Genomic DNA, 19,378 nt, shown 5'->3' with positions numbered 1-19,378 from the left:
TATAACTCTGATATTTTTGATTTAACCTGATATATAACCTAACTCAGCTGCACAAGATGTCGGGTAGGTATACTTGCAGATTCGCAGGCTGTACAAGGCTTTTCGATAGATTTTCAAGATTAGAAAAGCACGTCCTAGATCATAGTAAGCAAATTATTCACAAGGTACAGAGATCCTTTTTGGTTGAGCTGACATGAATCTTCCCACTTGTAATACAGTCAATGGCAAAGTCCAGCGCAGAATATCATTCCGTTCGCGAAGCTCTTCTAATGCGACTAATAGACGAAGTCGAACATCCCGACATCGTCGAAGTAAAGCAAGGAATCATTCGTAATTCGACTTATAACTGTACATCCAATATACCTGAGCTGACGAGATATTTCCATTCTAGTGGTATAACAAGATCTTTACAATCTCAACATACCTCTCGTCCTGTAATCATTGATATTCGTTCCCCTTCTTTATCACCTGATACAACCTCCGAAGACGATGTACAAATACAAGCACCTCAAATCCAGACACCACCTACCCCCGTATCCGCTCCGGTCACAATCAGAAAAGGTCCAAGATGGGCTGTTGCTCCGCCCTCTCCCTCCCCCTCCCCCTCGCCCTCGCCTTCACCTTCACCTCCTCCCGCTCTCGTTTCACCGTTGGCCTCGTCTTTTCCTTCTTCTATCCCAGTCCAGCCTTATGTAGCCCGATCTGGTGGCAACGTCGATGGCCCAATGTGCGAATCAACACTTGGAGGGGAAAGCGACCCAAATGTCAGCGAAATGCCGCTCATCGATACAAGTCGTAATCTCACGTCAGCTTTATCGGATTCCGATACCGAACTAGACAAGTCAGAGCATGGGTTTCTTAATGAAAATGTAGATGATGATGAAGATGAAGACGAGGTCTTAGTAGCTCAGACCACAGCCTATGAATCACCTTCCTCTCCCCAGCTACAAAATACCACGTCCACGGTATCACCTTTCGCTAAATTATCTTCTGGTTTACCAAGAGCTCATCAACCATATTCGCCCGAATCACTTGCGCAATCAGATTCATGTTCCACCTTAAAGTCGACTTTTCCAATCACACCTTCATCATCCGCAGCTAACGAGATCATCAGAACGCCGAATTCACTTGATCGATTTATTAGCGAAGCAAGAGTGTCTATCGGTTCGAATAGAGAAAGAAGTGAAACACCTTGTCCATCTTTCAATAGCACTACAGCGTTTAAGCAGATTGCGGAAACCGAAAAATCCGTTTCACATTCATCTTTCGAAGAAAAATTGCCCTGTCCCAAAAGGACTCTATATGAATCATTCAAAGCATCGAAGGATGGATCTACCTCTCCGTCAGCGACATTCAATAAATCTGACTCCTCCTGGCCTACTCATGGATTAACTGGTCCAAATCCTTCGAATGGCGAATTGATCAAACAAACGGGTAGCATGAAGGTAAAAAGAATTAGAGAGCTGGTTAATCAGATCAAGGAAAGCAATAATAGCATCTCAGAAAAAATGGAGGAGGTTGAGAAATTGTTGAGATCTTTGGAAAGTCCTCAGACGGTGTCCTGATCTGGACGAATTCTCTCGTTGAAAGTTTAGAAAGGTAGGTACATTCTCATTGTGACGCTCTTCAGCACAATTTCCATTGAACGAGTTTCCAAAAGTTTTCAAATCGACCCATAGTCAAACACGCAATAATGCATTTTCCCCACCTCATTGATGTTGATAGATATTATGTTGTAAATATGAATAATCCTGACCTACTGAGGCATTTATCCGAGCCTGAGACCTAAAACCAAACCAGCAATGAAGGATGCTCGTTCTGTAATACGTGGTTATGTTATTAGCATAAAGATCGATCAGTATGTTTAAGTACAAATTTGGCTCACGTTGGAAGTTTGAGGTTAAGAAATCGACAATTCTATTATATACACCTCCAACCGTTGGACCTTTATATCCGGTAGAAGTTTTACTTCCAAAAGCAGTATCATACTTGGAACCAAGTTTAGACCAATCAACGTGAATATAAGATTTACTAGACATATACTAATTTTTCAAATATTTGAGAAAATTTAGCTTAATTTTCCAATTTATCAATTCAAGATAAATAAATAAACTAACTTGAAGTAAAACAAATACACCACCAAGTAAAAATGCTATAGCTTTTGCACCTTTTTTGATAAATACTCCAGAACAAATACCACAAATTGTACCAAATGAAAGTTCATATACACTTAAAATACTACCAGGTGGAGGATCATTTGGTAAAGGTCCATTATTATTTGAAGTAATTGAAGGAGATGAAAAGATTGATTCACATTTAACTTGTCTATTAGGTAATGAATTTAAAGATGTAAAAGCTATTGTAGCTCCTATACCTATTGTTAAAGGTGACAATCGATTTGAATTTGATCTAGGTTGAGATTTAGCATAAGTTATTACTTTTGATTGATTTTGTTGAAATTTAGGATGTTGTCGAAATGATTGTTGATGAAATGATCGAATTGTTCGGATATTTGAAGAGAATGTTGGTGAAGGTCGAGAATGAAGTATAGATGGTAAGAACGAGATTCGGAATGACATCTTGCTCTAATCCCCCTGTTGGTTTAGCCTTACTGAATTATTATTAAGTTTGAATGGCAAGCAGGAAGGATAGTTAATGAGGTTTAACTTGATGTTTGCTTTTCAAGTAAGCTCTGGACAACTGCGTCATCGTACTACCAGTTACAAACTGATCGGATCCAGCAAAGTAACTTGTTCGGCCATCGCCGCGTCAACTGGGCAAACCGGACATTGAATCAATCTCCCTCGATGTTGCTTACGTGATCTTTGTAAGTTATATTGACAAAAGTTGAGAACGAGTTGTAAAAGTTAGGTCCACCTGGTTAAATATTATCTTTTACTAAGCATATAGCCTCAACAAGACACAACACACCTAGAATTCATCAAAAATGACCTCTCTAGAATGGTCTGTATTTCAAGGTGAAGCGCCTTCAAGTCAAGCTGGACCTTCAAGGACACAGGAGCTGGCGAGTCAGCTAGTAGAAGCTGATTTCAAGGCTATTTTAACGTCCAACGAAGCCAGGACAATACTATCAGATGCAGATTTGTTGGAAGGTCTCATTATCTCATCATCAGCTCCAAGCAAGTCAGAAGAATCACCTTTGTTACGTCTGATAGTAGCTGTAGCTTTGCTACACTCATTCGTTCAAGCCAATTGGACGGGACCAAATCTCTCTTTCACCCCTCTCGATATCTTACCCTCAACAACTGCTAATGATGACGAGATTAACGCCGCTGCTTTACCACTTCTCACACTTCAAGGTGAACCTGCATATCATCTTGCATCTCAGCCAGCTTTGCTTTTACTTTCTCGACGTTTATTCCTTTCTTTACCGAACTCATTGAAAACCTTACCAACATGGTTACTCAGATTACATCTCGTTCACCTCTCATTGCTAGACGAAGCGGTTCCTCTCCCTTCCGAGTCCCTTGATTCAATTCAATCTCTTCTTGAAGATCCAATAGTGATTGAGGATCAAGATCTAAAAGCTAAGATCGAATTAGAAATAGGGTTATATCATCATGCATTGGGTCAAGATAAACTTGCCAATCAATCTTTCTTAGCTGCCGCTCGAACTAGTGAGCTAGAATTTGAATTAACTGGAGCATTAGGTAAAAGAACAAAATACCAAATCGCTCTTTTGAGTCAACTTGTGTTACTTGCAGAATCGAGGACACGTGAAGGTGAAGTAGAAATCAATCATACAGAACAAAACGACGATCAAGTAAAAGCGGAAATATCAACATCATCAAACTTGCCTGAAAGTATAGCTCTAAATGATGATACTTTATTGGAAGAAACAGAATTCACCAAAGTCAGTTCTTCATCCTCTTCGAATAATAGCACTTCAAAATTATCGCATTTGGATCCATCAAATCAACCTCCATTACATCCTCTTGATCAAGCATTATTATTATCGTTATGTTTATCTCAACACAACAATTCTCCCTCAAGCGGATTAACAGCTAATCAAATGATGCCTTTCCTGTCGAGAGTAATTGCACATCCTAGAAATTGGTCAATACATACGACAGGTCTACTCTTACGTTCACGATTAGAATCAACCCGTTCGAGAACAGTAGAAAGATCAACATTACAATTACAAGCATTAATTGAACAAATGCCAACATCAGATAGTTCACCTAAAGAACGTTTGAAATATTTCCATCAATTACCATTACCTTCCAAATGGGATATGGAACGTGAATTAGCTAAGAGATTCTTATCTATTGGAGTTACTAGATCTGCTTTGGAAATATTTGATAGATTAGAAATGTGGGAAGATTCAGTTAGTTGTCTTCAACGTTTAGATAGAGAAGAAGAAGCTATTAAGTTAGTTAAAGATTTGATTGAAGGAAAAAAAATTGAATCAGATACTTTAACTACGTTAGCAAAAGAAAATTTAAGTGAAAATAGAAGAAATAAATTGACAGAAGGTAGAAAATCTAAACTTTATTGTTTATTAGGTGATTTATCTTTAAGTTCAGAAGAATCAGTAAAAGATCCTGTTGGAGCAAAGAAATTAGCTATTGAAATGTATGAAAAGGCATGGGAAATTTCAAATAAAACTTCTTCAAGATCAATGAGATCACTTGGTGCTTTATATGTAGGTGGACAAGATTATGAAAAAGCCATTGAATGTTTTAAATCTGCTCTTGAAATTAATCCACTTTATGCTAGAGTTTGGTTTACATTAGGTGTATGTTATTCTAGACTTGAAAGATGGAATGAAGCGAAAGATGCATATAGAAGACAAGTTGGAGTAGAAGAAGATGATGCTGAGGGATGGAATAATTTGGCTGCGGTTTACCTGAGACTAGGCGAAGAAAATAAAAAGGACAGCGAGGTGAGTTTGGATCTCTGCACTAAAATTAGACTTTTTGCTAACTCTTTTCTTCATTGGAATAGGATGTTAAATCAGCTACGTTTGAAAATAAACATTTAGCTTGGAGAGCATTACGTCAAGGATTAAGATTTGCTTATGGAAATTGGAGAATGTGGCAAAATTATATGATAGTTTCAATTGATGTTGGTGAATTATCAGAAGCAGCAAGAGCAATGACAAGAATTGTAGAAGAATTATCAAATACACCAAATTTATTAGAATCATCAATTGATTTTGATGTTTTAGATAAATTAGTTGATTCAGTTACAAGAGATGATTATTCTTTAATAAAACAAGGTAAAATTATACCTAAAACAAGTAATGAAGGATTCGGATTATTACCTTTAGTTGAAAGATTATTTAATGAAACAATTTTACCAAAAATTTCAAATCAATCTAGAATTTGGAAATCACATGCAAGATTAGAAAGATGGAAAGAAAATTGGATTGAATCTTTAAATGATTATTTAAAATCTTATAGATGTTCAATTGTTTTTAATGAAAAAGTTGAAAGAGATTTAGAAATTTGGTTAGAAGCTTTAAATGAAATTGAAATTTTAATTGCAACTTTATATCAACTTGGACCAAAAGCTAAAATTCAATCTGAAAATGAAAATCAATTAAATTTAAATGGTGAAAAAATTAAAATTAATGATTGGAAATTTCAAGCTAAAGGTATTGTTAGAACTTTTATGGGTAGAACAAGAGAATCGTAAGTTACGTCAAAAAAAAAATTACTCTTTATCATTATTTTGTTAAAACCTTTTTTCTGATAAACTTTTTTGTTAATTCCATTAATGTTTTTTTATCAAATAGTTTCGAAAATGAAAAAGATTGGCAAAGATTACAAGATTTACTTGATGATTTGAAGAAAGCAGATTAGAGTATTTTTTTAGCGGGTCAATCTCTTAGACATTGAAATTAGTTGCAAACTTCATGGTTTCATTTGATATGTACGAGTACACCATTATAATAATGTATTGATGCATAAAGAATATACTCTAATGTAATTCAGATATACACATTAATCAAAAATATCTACCTACAAATACCCAAGTAAATATCTATTAAGTTTATCATGAAGCACGATGATTGTTTTACTATTTTTTTCTCATTTGAAAAAAGAGATTTATCTATATTGTGATCAACTATACACAATTCTCAATTACCCCGTAAATCCCAATCTACGATGATTTGATTAATTGTCAAATTCAAATTGAATAGATTTGATTAAGCAGTACAAGTTAATTTAGCATTTTCAACTAATGCTAAACCAGCACCTAATGCCCAACCAAGTTCAACACCTTTTAATTTCTTTTCAACCATTAATTCTCTTTCTTGAGAAAGTTCATATCCTAAACCTAATAAAGCATTCATAAAAGTTAAATCTAAACAATATTCAGGTCTATCTTCTAATTCTTCTAAAGCAATTGGATTATTTCCAAATCTTTTATTCCAAACTTCTGGTCCTGCACAAACATCTTTAGCTAAATTAGTTAAATCTGAAATTGATAATAAAGATGTATCGGGGAATAATGGTTTAATTCTATCTGTAAAGTATGAAAGTGCTAATAATTGACCTCTAGGGAAAGTATCAAGTAAAGAAGGTTGATAAACACCATTAAATGAACATGGTTTCACTTCGCATATACTATTAGAGTAAAAGATCTAATTAGTACGTTGATTATTTGATTTTTAAGATCAATTTCCAATACTCACGCATCTTTAGCCATTACCAATTCAACTACTCTATTACAAGCTTCGAATCCACCATTGGCTCCATGCATGGTAACGTTAACAGCTTGTCTTCCAGGTGGATCCAATTCGACTCGTCTACTAGAACCTTTGGTAAGACAAGGATTAGGAATTTGAATTCCTTCATCCATCTCATCCCAATGTACTTGACCTTGACCGAATGACCAAGTAAAAGCGATTAAATTATGTACAGATCTTCTAGCTCTCATAAGTCCATAACCGAGATAAGAATGTTGATAAAGGGTAAAATCTTTTCCTCCGAAATTTAATTGGTATTTATGTTCACCTTCTACTAATTTTTGTGTTGAGTCTACTGGGAATTTAGGTTCAAAAACAATTTGAGTTGAAGCTCCTCCAAGATCCATTACTGCTAATGTATCTACATCTGATGCAACACCTTCTCCTATTTTACCTAGCAAGTAATTCGCTGTAATCCATGCGTAAACTCCTTCATCTTTACCATCCATAATTTCAACAGATTTCTCTCCATTAACAACAAAGTCCCAATTTGTTTCTAATCTATTTCGAACTTCATCTAAGATCGCAACTGATTCTTGTTGTCCTAATAATCTTAATCCAGCAGTTGCTTTTACTTCTACAGGAGTACATTTCCATAATTCTTTCGGAACCACTCTATAAGCTTCTTTGAGTAATGGGTCTAATGAAGCGGCTGCTGCTGTAGGATCACGAGCATAGGCTGATAATCCAGGATTGAGCATTTTGAAAGTTTCATATTCTAATTGAGGTGAAGGTCCACAATTGTTAAATTTGTACACATGAATTCTTGATCCTGTTGAACCTGCATCAATCGTTAAGGCGTATTGAACGATAGGTTTTTCATCTGAATGAGGGGAGGTACAAGCTGTTGTACCTTGTGGATTTGGATCATCTTCAAATGAAGCTGGGAAACCAGTGCTTTCCTCAGATGAGTCAGTCACCTCCGTGAAATCTTCTGAAGCGTGTGAAGCATCTTGAGCTTCTGTGGTGGTAGGGTCATGAGGTGAAGAAGATGGTTTATCATTCGCTTCTTCGATATCTTCATCTACTTCATCATCTGCAGGAGGTTTGTTTGTGTGTCCAATGGGTAAAGCATGGAAAGTTGGTTCTTCCTCATCATCATCCCCTTGTTGATGGTTTGATGCGGGTTTGGCAACATCTGAGTCAAGGGGTCTGAAGGGTGGTGAAGAGTAATCTACACCGTCGCCCGATACGATGTCATCGTCGAGTGCGGGTGTGTAGGTGTCTGCTGATGATCACGAGGAAAAAGCGGTAATAACCAAGGGAGAATGAGAGCAAAGTATTGAAGAGCAATGAAAGTAAAGATAGCCGGGGAAGGTGTCATATCGTCAGCTCAAGACTGAATAATTACAGTGTATCCCATTTGTGCCTACTCACTCTCTTCATCCCATAGAATCTCCTTGTTAGCCCTACCACCAAATTGGGTGTAACCAAGTGCTAAAAGTACCAATACGGCGGTACCAATCAAAGCATATCTTTTCCATGAAGTTATCCCGCTTCCTGCTCTTTTCCTATTTGATCCATTTGAAGAAGTGGGTAAAGGGCTATATTTGCGCGAGGAAAACATCCTAGGCGCTATATTGATTTTAGGTGAAGCTGGCGTTTTGTCTAAATTTCTTTGTCTATTCAAAAGTTTAGAGTCGAGATTTTCACCTTTTACAGAATGTCGTTTACGAAGATTTGAATCAAGATTATTTATTAAAGAATCAGAAGAAGGGGTGGCGATGATTGAACTACTTGAATTAGAGGATGATGAAAGAGTGTCTTCGTCTTCTGCTAATCGTGCGGTCATGCACGATAATTTGATGATATGATAATAGAAAGAGAATTTTGATCTGATCAACAGATGTCAATGTTTGATTTTACAGACAAGGTATCTATGGGAAAAGTACTTTTTCTTCTTTTTGTAAGATATGAGAGACGTGTTCACGCGTGATTCAGGAGAAACAAAGGAACAGCTAGTACAGTAACTATTAATCAAACCGAATAAGCTCCAAAACCTGCTTAAAAAATGGCAATCATATAACAAGAAGGATTTGAGCGATAGGTCTTGGCATTGGAAGATTGTCCTACTGAGCATGCTAAGCTCTCTTTGCTATGCTCAAATCTCGTTCCATCGTAGGAGCAGCGCAGTACCAAAAAACAACAGATTTACCAGAAGAAACGCCTGGGCGCGCCATGATAACGCTTAATTCACCCTGAATAAAATCTAATACGTTCCCCAAATGCGGTTTCCGAGAAAGGAAACAAACTTTTCACTATATTTTATGGTAGATGCCACTATAACAAGATTCATCTTCTTTGTCATCTGTTCATAAAATGCATCCATCTGTTAACTTTGACCTGAGGTTGAGGTTGAGATGCATGATCAATGTTCTCTACATAAAAGGCAGCGGGCTGATTCAGTTGAGTATCTTGTTGTCCTACGATCCTGCAATCCTACTTAGTCCATCGCGCTCTCATGATCCATTTCAAGTTTACACTGAGCGGCAGAACGACAAGTCTATAATATACTTGAGATGAAGAGAATGAAAAGGAACCATTACATGCATGATAATCATATATTACAACAAAGCGTTCAAATAGCAGAAAACCAAGTATATCGGACAGGTATGAATCGATTGAATACCATGTGATCATCTAAAGGCCATACATATATTCAGAAAAGAAGGCAGAGTGTGATGAGGTAAATAGGCTAAGGTGTTCTGAAAGAGAAGTGAATCGTATTTAACGTCTTCTAGTTGGTTTACAACCCATTCCTCTTCTTTTAGGTTTAGCTGACATTCCTTTCGATAATCGCCATTCTTCACGTCTTGATCCTCTTCTACCTGATGTTGAGACTTTCTTTGGTTCTTCTGAGAAATCAAGGTAGACCAAGTTAGCTTCTGAGCCAAGCAGGTGAGAATGGAGGTCGGAACATGGTTAACGAGGGATTGTACGGGAGGAGACAGGTGTAGTCCTGTTAAATGAAAAGAACAAGAAGAGGGATTAAGAAGTTTTTCAGATACTCTGAATTTGGCAAGGCTCTTCTTCTCACTAGTAGATATATTCATTCCTACTTTGCCAAGACTCCAATGTGAAGGAAGGCAAAACGGGAGGGAATGTCCTGGCAAGACGAAATTAGAAGATAAATTAATGGTACTAACCTTTCATCTCTTCATCGCCTTCTTTGATCTCATCACCCTCTGCATCACCTTCAACATCCATCTCACCAGTTTTCTTATCTTTGCCTAATAATTTATCAGATAATCTTTGTGTTCGAGCAGCATCGGTAACAGCGTAATGAGTTACTAATCTCTTTCTAGCTCTTGAAGCCATCTTATTTTTAGCTCGAATTGATTTAGCCATTTTGATTTTATATTCTACTGGTTTATTGTGTTATCAGATTTGTAGTAAAACACTTTCGAAAAGCCTATCGTCACTTTATGAACTTTTGGTATCTATTGAGAAATGGAAAGTTAAGTGATACAGATCAAACACTACGAGTATTATGCATTGTTAGAATTGATATCCGGAAAAGTTGGATGAGCGAATCACGTGATTTGTTTTTATGAAAAAGATTCTTTCCAATGGAATAACACGAATTCAGGGTCAAAAGATTAAATCAACGAGCGAAGATCTAAAGATTATCATTTTTGATGCTTTTAAAAGAAATTGGTTTTGTTCTTGATCATCGTCAGTTTGGGAAATTTGAGATCCATGATCGCCCAAGTAGTACTGGGATCGCGTTACTGAACCACGACTCATGCTATATCTGTGTCTCGGCGAGAGAGTATATCTTGCATCGGACACGCGGTAATTACCCCGAAAACGCACGGACCTGGGTATGCCAATCATAGACTGAAAGTCGATGTCAACAAATGAACAACTCTATGCCTTTCTCCAATCTGACAAGTCCAGTCAGCTGCCTCAATGTCAGGATCTTGGTCTGTATGATAAATTTCTGCCGGATGCCGAGTAAAAGATATTACAAAACTTAATCAAGCTGTGCAGGGATAAAATACATACTAGTATACACTGATACACTAATTTATTTGATCAATGATTGATGCGTGAAAGGCCACACACCTTTTAACATTTCATTTCCTCATCTTATCCTTATTTCAAACTTCATTTCATATTGATCTGATCCATCTACTCTATACCATTTATATCCTTACATCCATACCAAAATCTTCGGTTCGAGATACCTAATACCTTTATCACACGATATTCATAAATTAGTCCTGCTGATCGTGAAAGTAACGGTTTTTACACTTTAGTCTCAATACAAACTGTTTTTAACAATATACACAACACAGCAATACTCTTTACTCCTCATCATCGCTTGATTACCTTTTCGTTATGTCATGTTCACCAATACGATGCTCATTCTCCTCTCCATCATCCTTATCGGGCTCCCCATCTGCCAGACAGAAGGAACTTCTCCCCCTTTTACCAACAGAACCAAATACAAACTGCCTTGATCACAATCAATCTGACAGATATATCAAAGGTACATCTACCCCTGAGCGGGTTTACGACACTTACGAAGGACTCAACAAGGAGCAAGAAGTGAACGCAGTCGAGCCTGTAAGTCGGATTTTATCTGATCTCATTCCATATCTCTTTTCGCCACCCAATCTGACTGACACTCATCGTTCTTTCTATAGGTTAAAGGTTTGACAGATATAGTAGCTTCCAGAAATCTTGAAGGTAAAAGAAAAAGATCTCTCACTCATTTCAATGGTATTCCTCTATCAATTTTAGACTCTTCTTCTACCTCATCTAAAAGTTCTTCCCCATTACCAAGACAAATTATAACTCCAAAGAAAATTAGAGATTTAGGTGAACTTTTCACTAGAACAAAACTTGATAATGATGATGAAGAAGAACAAACTAAGAAGTCTAAAATTGGTATATCAATCAATAGAAGAAGAGAAAAGAGTAATGCATCTGAATCGACCGAATCATATTCCTCAACATCAATTTCTACTCCTTCATCCTCAGCAAGAAGTAAGAGTTCCATATTTGACTATGAGAGTTCTGATGATGATCCTGAATTCATGGATGATACAGTAAGTCATCTTTCTTAATCCCATTGCAATGCAATCAAGCCTGTGCAGAGGTGTTTACGATTCTTCTTAGTTCGTCAAAAAAGGCAATACTGCCAAAATGTCACAAGAAGAGGGATATGAATACGATGATGACACGGATTCAGAGGACGACGTTATCTTCCTTATGAGTCCTTGATATTACTTTGAAATTAGTGATACAATTTACCATTCATTCACCTTCGAACCATCCATCTATCAGCTCGGAAAGACAACACAAACCCAAAATAGTGAACTGCCATTCACAACGTAGCCTGTTCTCCGCTCCTTCCATAACTCCGTACTGTGTTTCATGTTTATGCGTATTTGCATACTTGGCTTTCTATAATCAATACCTTTGGTTTCATAGTCATTTGTTGTATGACGTAGATACGTAAGTATTATATCGAATGAATTCAATACAAATCGAACATGAATGAGCATCAAACTTGAAGTAATAGCATATTATCCGCATAAAGTACAAAATAAATCATTACAGTCAATACAACCACCTAAAGAAAACGCATATTGCATAAATAAGATTGACCCGAAAAATTAAAAGCCAAGAATATTGTACATATTTCTCTGTATTTAAAAATATTCTTAATAGACCGACTTTTACATCCTAACTCTTTTTAATGATAAATCACTATCTTCTCTTCTTAATTTTCTTTTTGAAATTTCATATCCACTTACAATTCCAGATCCATTTGAAATTGGAGAAGGTAAATTAATTTCTTCTCTATCAATATTATATCCATCTTGTACACCCCATGCAATACCTTCATTAGGTAAAGCAGATCTTGTATTTTGTTGTCTTGATAATCCAATTCCTGTAAATTGTTCTTGTCCTTGTACTTGTCCTTGTGAATCTTCAATTGGATTAGGTGTTGTTGTTGTTGAATTAGATCCATGTCCATGTCCAGGTCCAGGTCCAGGTCCAATTGGCCAAATGAAATCATTTTGTTGTCCTGTTGTAGTACTTTGTTGATTTATTGAATTATTTGATGAACTTTGTACTTCATCTAATTCTAAAGGTAAAATCATTGAAGAACTTGTAACAGTTGAAGAATTATTATGATATGATTCATTAGAATTTCCTGGTGTTTGATTATTTTGATTACCATTACTTCCACCACCACCACCACCAAATATTTCATCTAATAAAGAACGTTCATCAACAGGAACTCCCATTTGTTGTAATTGATGTCTTTGTCTTTCTAATAATAATCTTTGTTGACGTTGATGATTTTGTTGTAATTGAAATTCAGCATATTTAGCAATTAATTGTTCATTCCATTGTATATTACCATAATTATTTTGTTGATTTATACCTGATGATGATGAAACGTATGATTGAGGTGGAAAAGGTGATTCTGAAGATAAGTTTGGTGGTGGAACAGAATATTGTCCTACATTTGAATTGGAAATATATTGATTTGAAGGTAAAGGTGTAGAAGATGTACCATAATAAACTTGTGTTTGGGGATTATTACCTAAACCAGATGTCATTGATGCTCTATAAGGTGCACCATCAGAAGGTAGTTTGGGTAATTGAGGTATATCTAAAGGTAAGGAATTTGGATGTCGTCCTGAACCATCCACTTCGTAATATCTTTCTCTACCTGCATGCAGATGTTGAGCATATCTAGGATCTTGATGAGGTTGACCATGTGAATGTGAGGAATGCATATTCATAGCGTATTGAAGCGCTTCCGAATTCTTGTCCTGTAAGGGGAAGATGTTCAGTATTCAAACATCAAAAATGTTTATATACGGCGACTCACATGATGATGATACCTTTCTTCTTCTTTTCTCCTTTCTCTACGTTCTTTTTCTTTCCTTCTCCTTCTTGAATCAGTCTCATCTGAAGGATCAGAACTTTCACTATCTGATAAAATCGAATCTATAAAGCTTCTTTTCTCACTTTCACTTCTTTCTTTTCTTCTTCGAGTTTTACTTTTGCTTTTTGAATGTTTGCCTTTATCACCTGAACCATGTCTAGGCGTACGAGCTTTGAAACTTTCTTTTCCTTTCAAGCTTCTCGGTGCAGCTCCATTAGCATTCACTGCATTGGCTGAATTTGTACCTGCTTTAGAAGTTGATGCTCTTCTATTCGAAGGTTCTTCGTCATCCTCGTCTTCTTCATCTTCACCTGCTAGAGCCATAGCTGCAAATTCAGGTGCACGACGTCTCTCTATCATTCCCTCATACTAAATTGTTCGATGATCAGCACATCTGAACTGCGAACTTTGTTTCCAGTAATCGAATATCACTCACATCCATATATCTATCAATCTCCTCATCTAATTCTTTACTCGAAAACTCATAGGCTTTACCAGCAACGTTAAAAATAAGTATATTCACGTCTGCACCGCATAATACTGATAATTCCCATGCTTTCTTCATCAAACCAGCTTTACGCTAAAGTAGGAATCAACAGTACATCAGATCATGCAGCTCTCGAATAGTAAAATGAAAAGTGAGGAAGATATAAACTTACTTTAAGAAAAGTGACATTTCGATTACGTTCATCCTACAGGAAAAAACCGAAATTAATATGAGCAATTAGATTTGTTCGGAAATATCGCAGAGATTATTGTGTGAGATATAGATTAGATAAAATATGAAATGCCAAGCAATAACTTACAGTTAAAGGACGAATTTCAATCTTCTTTCTACCCATTGTTTTAATTCTAAATTCGAATACTAATAATCAAATTTAGAAATGCCAAGAAATATCCACACACCAAAGAGTCTTTTTTTTTAAGGATTTTACTTCAAAGGTGTTATATTCTAATTTCAATTCTATTCTCGATTTATGGATTTGATTCTTCTTCTTAATTTACTATGATCGTATAAATGAGGATATTAACAATTCTTTAAATTGAATCGAAGATTTGAAGTATCGATGTTGAAGGATGTGGTCTCTAAAACTCTAAGAATGAACGGTATAGTGAAATGTAACGCTATAGTGTAAGGATAATACTAAACGATGATAGGTTAAAATCAGAAATAATGGTACGGGAAGAGAGGAATCGATTGAAATTTAATTATTGACGTATTGTTCTAAAAATGGTAACTCGGTCACAACCGATTTCTATTTTTAACGTTTATTCAAATTCCTAATCTTTTTATCACTGTGCAAAACAAAGCGCAATAAAATGATATACAATTAAATATGATATCAAGGACGATCTTGAACGAAGATATGTTATAGATATATAGTCAATAGAATATAGAATGTTTTCTTTTGTATACTTTTACAGATATATAATGAATTCCCATAAAAATGAGAGCTTCGTTTCTCTTATACGCTGCGCTTTTAATATGTATTTTTATCCCGTCTTATGTATTTCAGGGTCATTCAAATTCAGTTTATTATAAATCATAACCAGTAAGAATAATATGTTATACTTGGCATCAACTTGGCACTCTTTGTTGAACTACAAACTGGTACTCGATAATCTCAATTCGTACATTTGCAGGACTCTTTTCTTATCATTATTCATGGGTCAATACAGCATCAAAGACTACCATACAAGTACAAGTACCACACCAATTACAACTTGCCGAACAAGCCGAAGAAAATCAATTGCCGTTATCTTCTTTTCATTCAAAAACTGCGCATAATTGCAAAGCTGTGTTTTGTTTAAAGTCCTATAATTCCCTCTTGAAAATGCCTCAAAAGCTTCAAAGTTCATTTAAAAGTCGACAAGCTCATTTGAGGATGGCAGAGTGGTATGACAAATGCATTATGAATTTACGTCCATTTAAAGACCAATGTTATATATGTACAATGAATAATTTTAAAGGGCTTTGAAAGCCTTAAGAAGGTATATTTTATGCTGGTGTAGTAGGTGGAGAATGTAATTTATGTTCTTTTTTGGCTAATTCATAATTTTCAAATCCTTGAGATTTTTGAATTTCTTCTTCTGAAGCATCTGGAACTAAATGACCTCTTGCATTACGTCGAGCTCTAACAGATTTTAAAAAAGAAGTCAACTCAACAGATCGTTTAATTTCCGATTTACAGATGCCAATTACGCTTAAGAAATTATAAACAGAGATATAGTAATCACTCACTTGAAAAAGGTATAACTTAATACTACATCATCTATACCATCTAAAGCAGGTTCATCCATAATATCACGATCAATGAAAAAGAAAACTGGTAAATCAACTTCTTCACCTGCTCTAATTTTCTGTTCTTCAAAGCAAAAACATTCAACTTTGGCGAAATAAGGTGCGATCTGTGAAATCATAAAGTCAGTAACTTGATGAGACTTTATCGTCCTAATTCTTTTCCCCTGCGGCGGCGGGTCGCATCATCGATTCATTTAACTCCTGATATTTACTGCACTGCATATTCGAGGACTCATCGCCATTGAAAAGCTCAAATTCAAATGCTCCCCCGCCGCAAAAAGAAAACAATTAATTCAGCTCACCTTCTCAGGAGTCATATTATAAGTAGCAATTCCGATTAAATCTTCTTTACCCCAATTAGTTGCAGTATAAAAAGCTAAAGCAGTTTCACCTGGTAAAACTTTTACACTTCTTGTAACAGGTTCAAATTTCCAAGGTAAAGTATCTGAAGAAGTTGCTTCAAATCTAACTGTTATACGTTTTCTATTTTCAGTTTCAGGTGTAACATATAATCTATCTGGTAAAAATTTTGTAGAATCTGTCATTGGAGTTCCACCAAATCCTGTTGCAGAACAAAATGCTCTATATAAAGGTACAGCTGCGTAAGTTACTCCTAAAGATAAGACTACCTATTAAATATGAAATTCAATTAGCTTTTAATGACATACTCAATAATTTAGATTTATTTTCGTAAAGGATTGAACCGAAACATCGGATAAAATTTGAAAAGAAAGAGGTTTGATAGTAAGATTGATATTAAAGCGATTAATTAAAATGCAAATTATTTGGGTAATGCAATGAATCAAAAAATTTCAATAAAAGGAATAAATAAATTAAAATGAAAATCAAATATGATACTCACAACACCTAAACTATATAAAACAGCAGATTGATATTTTTTTGATCTTTCTTTATAAATTTTTTTCCTACTTAATTCTAGAGCTTTACGAGCTTGTTCATAATTTAATCTTTTATTTTCTAATCCAGATATTTCTCCTGTAACTTTTGAATTTAACCGTAAAGAATTCGTTGAAATATATCGAGATTTAGGATATGATATTTGTATATTCTTTGATGATCGAATAGGTTGTAATTGTTGTATTGTTGATGAACATGATGAACAACGCTATATAACTTGTGTGTCAATTTACATAAGTCTTATATTCCGCTGAAAGTTTTTCTTACCAGATTTCCTATCAAACGTCGTGAGGATGTTGATAACGATGTCATCTTGTTTCAATAGACTGTACGAAGATACAAATTAAATGATTTAATCAAGAAAATCTAAACAAATGTAATACAATTGAAGCTAGATTCAACAACTTTTGCCGATTCCGAATTCCGATCAAAATAAAATCTCAAATTACGTTTGAACGCGCGTTTCTCCGTTAACACCAAAATTAAAGTAATTCTCAACTTGCTCTGTTTTTATATCTCCCATGCAGTACATATGCATGGAGATCCACGCAAGAGATGTAATTCAGAATGTATGCCAGCGGCATGGTCACATTGGATATGTACATTATGCATGACGTTCAATCTAGTCTTACTTCTACAATCATGTTGTCTAATCCTTTTCACCGACTCTGACCAACCATTCTCCTCGTTCTTCCTCGTCCATTTGTCTAAATCTTCCATCTTGTCCTTCGATACTTTTCTCGTCTGACGAAGTAGATGAAATACCAATTTCAATTTCAGAAGCTTTAAAATCCGTTTGTACGACTGAAGATAGACATTCAATCGCAAGCTAAATGGGCATAGCGTAAGACTGATCAGCTGTGTACCTCCCTCAAGGCGTCGGCTGAAAGCTTACCTCAATAACGCCTGCACGATCTAACACAGTCTTATCGCTCTCCATGGTCTTCCATCGTTTCTCCAACTGAACAAGTAGAACCGTACTCAGCACATTCTGGATACAATTGACCGAGAGGGGTGGAGACGAAAACTCACGTAGTTTGTGGCTTCAGTTTGCTTTTGTCCCGAAGCAGTAGCTTTGTATCCTGTGAAGTATCCTGCAGGATCAAGCTTGAACACTTGAGGGCCTCGTTCATCATCCGGTCCAATCAGAATCATAGCTGATGAGACACCCCGTCAGCTATTCTGTGTCATGATAGCAGGCCAGCTGACTCACATATCCCTAATGGCCTCATACCTGCTCGTTGAGTGTAAACCTGATTGATGTTTGCCATTCGCTTGGCCACTATCAAACGTGAAATTACGTTAGTCGACCGAACACAACCAATGATCTTGATGCAACACATACAAGCTTCGGGCGAAATCTCATATCCGAATTTATACCTGAATTGAGCTGCTTCTTGACGTGTTCGTTGCACTTGAGCTCTTGCATCGGCTAATAATTTAGCGCCCAATATCAGCTACGAGATAGATGACCACGGGAACTCTAGCCATCGTCACAAGGCATGATGACCTACCAATCAAACCTGTCATTACACATCCTATCGTAGGTGTGATCTGAAATAAATGGGTGATAGTTTCTGGGTCGAGGAGCTTATCCTAAATACGTCGATTGATATCAGCTTACAGTCCTATACAAAACAGGAACTAATCGAAAAGCTGATTGATTCGTCATGACGTACTGGTACTTTCCGTTGAGTGATAACTACAGCTGTATCTTTTCCTCTAACCGCTATAGCTGTTATACCTGCTCCGGATATAGCTTTGAATGCATATTCTATAGGAGATTGACGATCAGCTATGCTCCATGGGGCAGTAACGCAGAAGGCAGCCGAACCTACCGACTTGATATAGCTAAAAGCGTAATTGACGAGACTATGTTAGCTTTCTCATACGACAAATATCAGTGCCAACAAGCTTACTCGACCTTCAGGAGAGAAGACCGTGAGGTATCTGTCATTTCAAGCACTGTCAGCTTTACACATGTCTCGCCGAGGACTAAGAAGCTTACCGGTCGTAAGATGATCGTGACATCTTGAGCTTTGTCTTGAAGTGGATAAAGGGAAGAAGCGGCCTTGGTGAATGACAACGATTATTGAGACGCTGGGGTTGAAGTGGGACTCGTCAATTTATCGCCGATTATTCTTGAGTCGCAGGTCGGTGAGATGATAAGTTTAGCGACAGTCTGTTTGAGCTGAATATGAGCTGCTATTTGATGATGATTTGAGTAATAGCTAAATGTCATTATCGACGACGCGCGGTCAAACGCTGACGATGAAGTAAACTACTTGCATTTGAGAATTGCGGGGCACATCAATCAGTTGAATTTCTTTACCAATCCTTTTAAATCATTTTATCCCATAGCCAAGCCTTTGAAGTCAACTAATACGTAATACGGTTGAGCCCGCTCCGAATCAGTTTAAGGGACCTTCAGCCGTGATGACATGTGCACGTATCCGGTCATGAATGATACGAAGCTCGCACACCAACAACGTCAACTAATCTCATGTTCATCTAAGAGCTTGTT

The 19,378-nt window shown here is 36.4% G+C and overlaps 9 protein-coding genes across 9 annotated transcripts; 3 read left to right on the top strand and 6 right to left on the bottom strand.

Annotated features, from left to right (window-relative positions):
* Positions 1–56: 56 nt before the first annotated feature.
* Positions 57–1,565, top strand: I206_103161 (uncharacterized protein; the record flags this gene model as incomplete). Its single annotated transcript, XM_019153601.1, has 2 exons — positions 57–144; positions 283–1,565. The coding sequence occupies 2 exons, from the start codon at positions 57–59 to the stop codon at positions 1,563–1,565; spliced, it is 1,371 nt and encodes a 456-aa protein (XP_019013762.1).
* Positions 1,566–1,768: 203 nt separating this feature from the next.
* On the bottom strand, positions 1,769–2,579 carry I206_103160 (uncharacterized protein; the record flags this gene model as incomplete). Its single annotated transcript, XM_019153602.1, has 3 exons — positions 1,769–1,818; positions 1,886–2,042; positions 2,118–2,579. 3 exons carry the CDS (start codon positions 2,577–2,579, stop codon positions 1,769–1,771), a joined length of 669 nt encoding a protein of 222 aa, XP_019013763.1.
* Positions 2,580–2,947: 368 nt separating this feature from the next.
* On the top strand, positions 2,948–5,828 carry I206_103159 (uncharacterized protein; the record flags this gene model as incomplete). Its single annotated transcript, XM_019153603.1, has 3 exons — positions 2,948–4,906; positions 4,969–5,657; positions 5,762–5,828. The coding sequence occupies 3 exons, from the start codon at positions 2,948–2,950 to the stop codon at positions 5,826–5,828; spliced, it is 2,715 nt and encodes a 904-aa protein (XP_019013764.1).
* Positions 5,829–6,175: 347 nt separating this feature from the next.
* I206_103158 (uncharacterized protein) lies at positions 6,176–8,510 on the bottom strand (the record flags this gene model as incomplete). The annotated part of the gene is made up of 3 exons (XM_019153604.1): positions 6,176–6,596; positions 6,665–7,943; positions 8,096–8,510. 3 exons carry the CDS (start codon positions 8,508–8,510, stop codon positions 6,176–6,178), a joined length of 2,115 nt encoding a protein of 704 aa, XP_019013765.1.
* Positions 8,511–9,445: 935 nt separating this feature from the next.
* I206_103157 (uncharacterized protein) lies at positions 9,446–10,066 on the bottom strand (the record flags this gene model as incomplete). Its single annotated transcript, XM_019153605.1, has 2 exons — positions 9,446–9,573; positions 9,865–10,066. 2 exons carry the CDS (start codon positions 10,064–10,066, stop codon positions 9,446–9,448), a joined length of 330 nt encoding a protein of 109 aa, XP_019013766.1.
* Positions 10,067–11,062: 996 nt separating this feature from the next.
* I206_103156 (uncharacterized protein) lies at positions 11,063–11,950 on the top strand (the record flags this gene model as incomplete). The annotated part of the gene is made up of 3 exons (XM_019153606.1): positions 11,063–11,290; positions 11,371–11,775; positions 11,846–11,950. 3 exons carry the CDS (start codon positions 11,063–11,065, stop codon positions 11,948–11,950), a joined length of 738 nt encoding a protein of 245 aa, XP_019013767.1.
* Positions 11,951–12,408: 458 nt separating this feature from the next.
* On the bottom strand, positions 12,409–14,476 carry I206_103155 (uncharacterized protein; the record flags this gene model as incomplete). Its single annotated transcript, XM_019153607.1, has 5 exons — positions 12,409–13,518; positions 13,578–14,003; positions 14,071–14,214; positions 14,294–14,326; positions 14,441–14,476. 5 exons carry the CDS (start codon positions 14,474–14,476, stop codon positions 12,409–12,411), a joined length of 1,749 nt encoding a protein of 582 aa, XP_019013768.1.
* Positions 14,477–15,633: 1,157 nt separating this feature from the next.
* I206_103154 (uncharacterized protein) lies at positions 15,634–17,166 on the bottom strand (the record flags this gene model as incomplete). The annotated part of the gene is made up of 5 exons (XM_019153608.1): positions 15,634–15,769; positions 15,877–16,043; positions 16,239–16,565; positions 16,799–17,062; positions 17,122–17,166. The coding sequence occupies 5 exons, from the start codon at positions 17,164–17,166 to the stop codon at positions 15,634–15,636; spliced, it is 939 nt and encodes a 312-aa protein (XP_019013769.1).
* Positions 17,167–17,503: 337 nt separating this feature from the next.
* Positions 17,504–18,885, bottom strand: I206_103153 (uncharacterized protein; the record flags this gene model as incomplete). The annotated part of the gene is made up of 9 exons (XM_019153609.1): positions 17,504–17,683; positions 17,750–17,815; positions 17,887–18,011; positions 18,068–18,136; positions 18,200–18,286; positions 18,369–18,450; positions 18,534–18,695; positions 18,774–18,804; positions 18,863–18,885. The coding sequence occupies 9 exons, from the start codon at positions 18,883–18,885 to the stop codon at positions 17,504–17,506; spliced, it is 825 nt and encodes a 274-aa protein (XP_019013770.1).
* Positions 18,886–19,378: the final 493 nt, after the last annotated feature.

The sequence above is a fragment of the Kwoniella pini genome, chromosome 4 (genome assembly GCF_000512605.2).
Source record: "Kwoniella pini CBS 10737 chromosome 4, complete sequence".
Classification (NCBI taxonomy): Eukaryota; Fungi; Basidiomycota; class Tremellomycetes; order Tremellales; family Cryptococcaceae; genus Kwoniella; species Kwoniella pini.
This window is presented reverse-complemented; position numbering and strand designations above follow the sequence as displayed.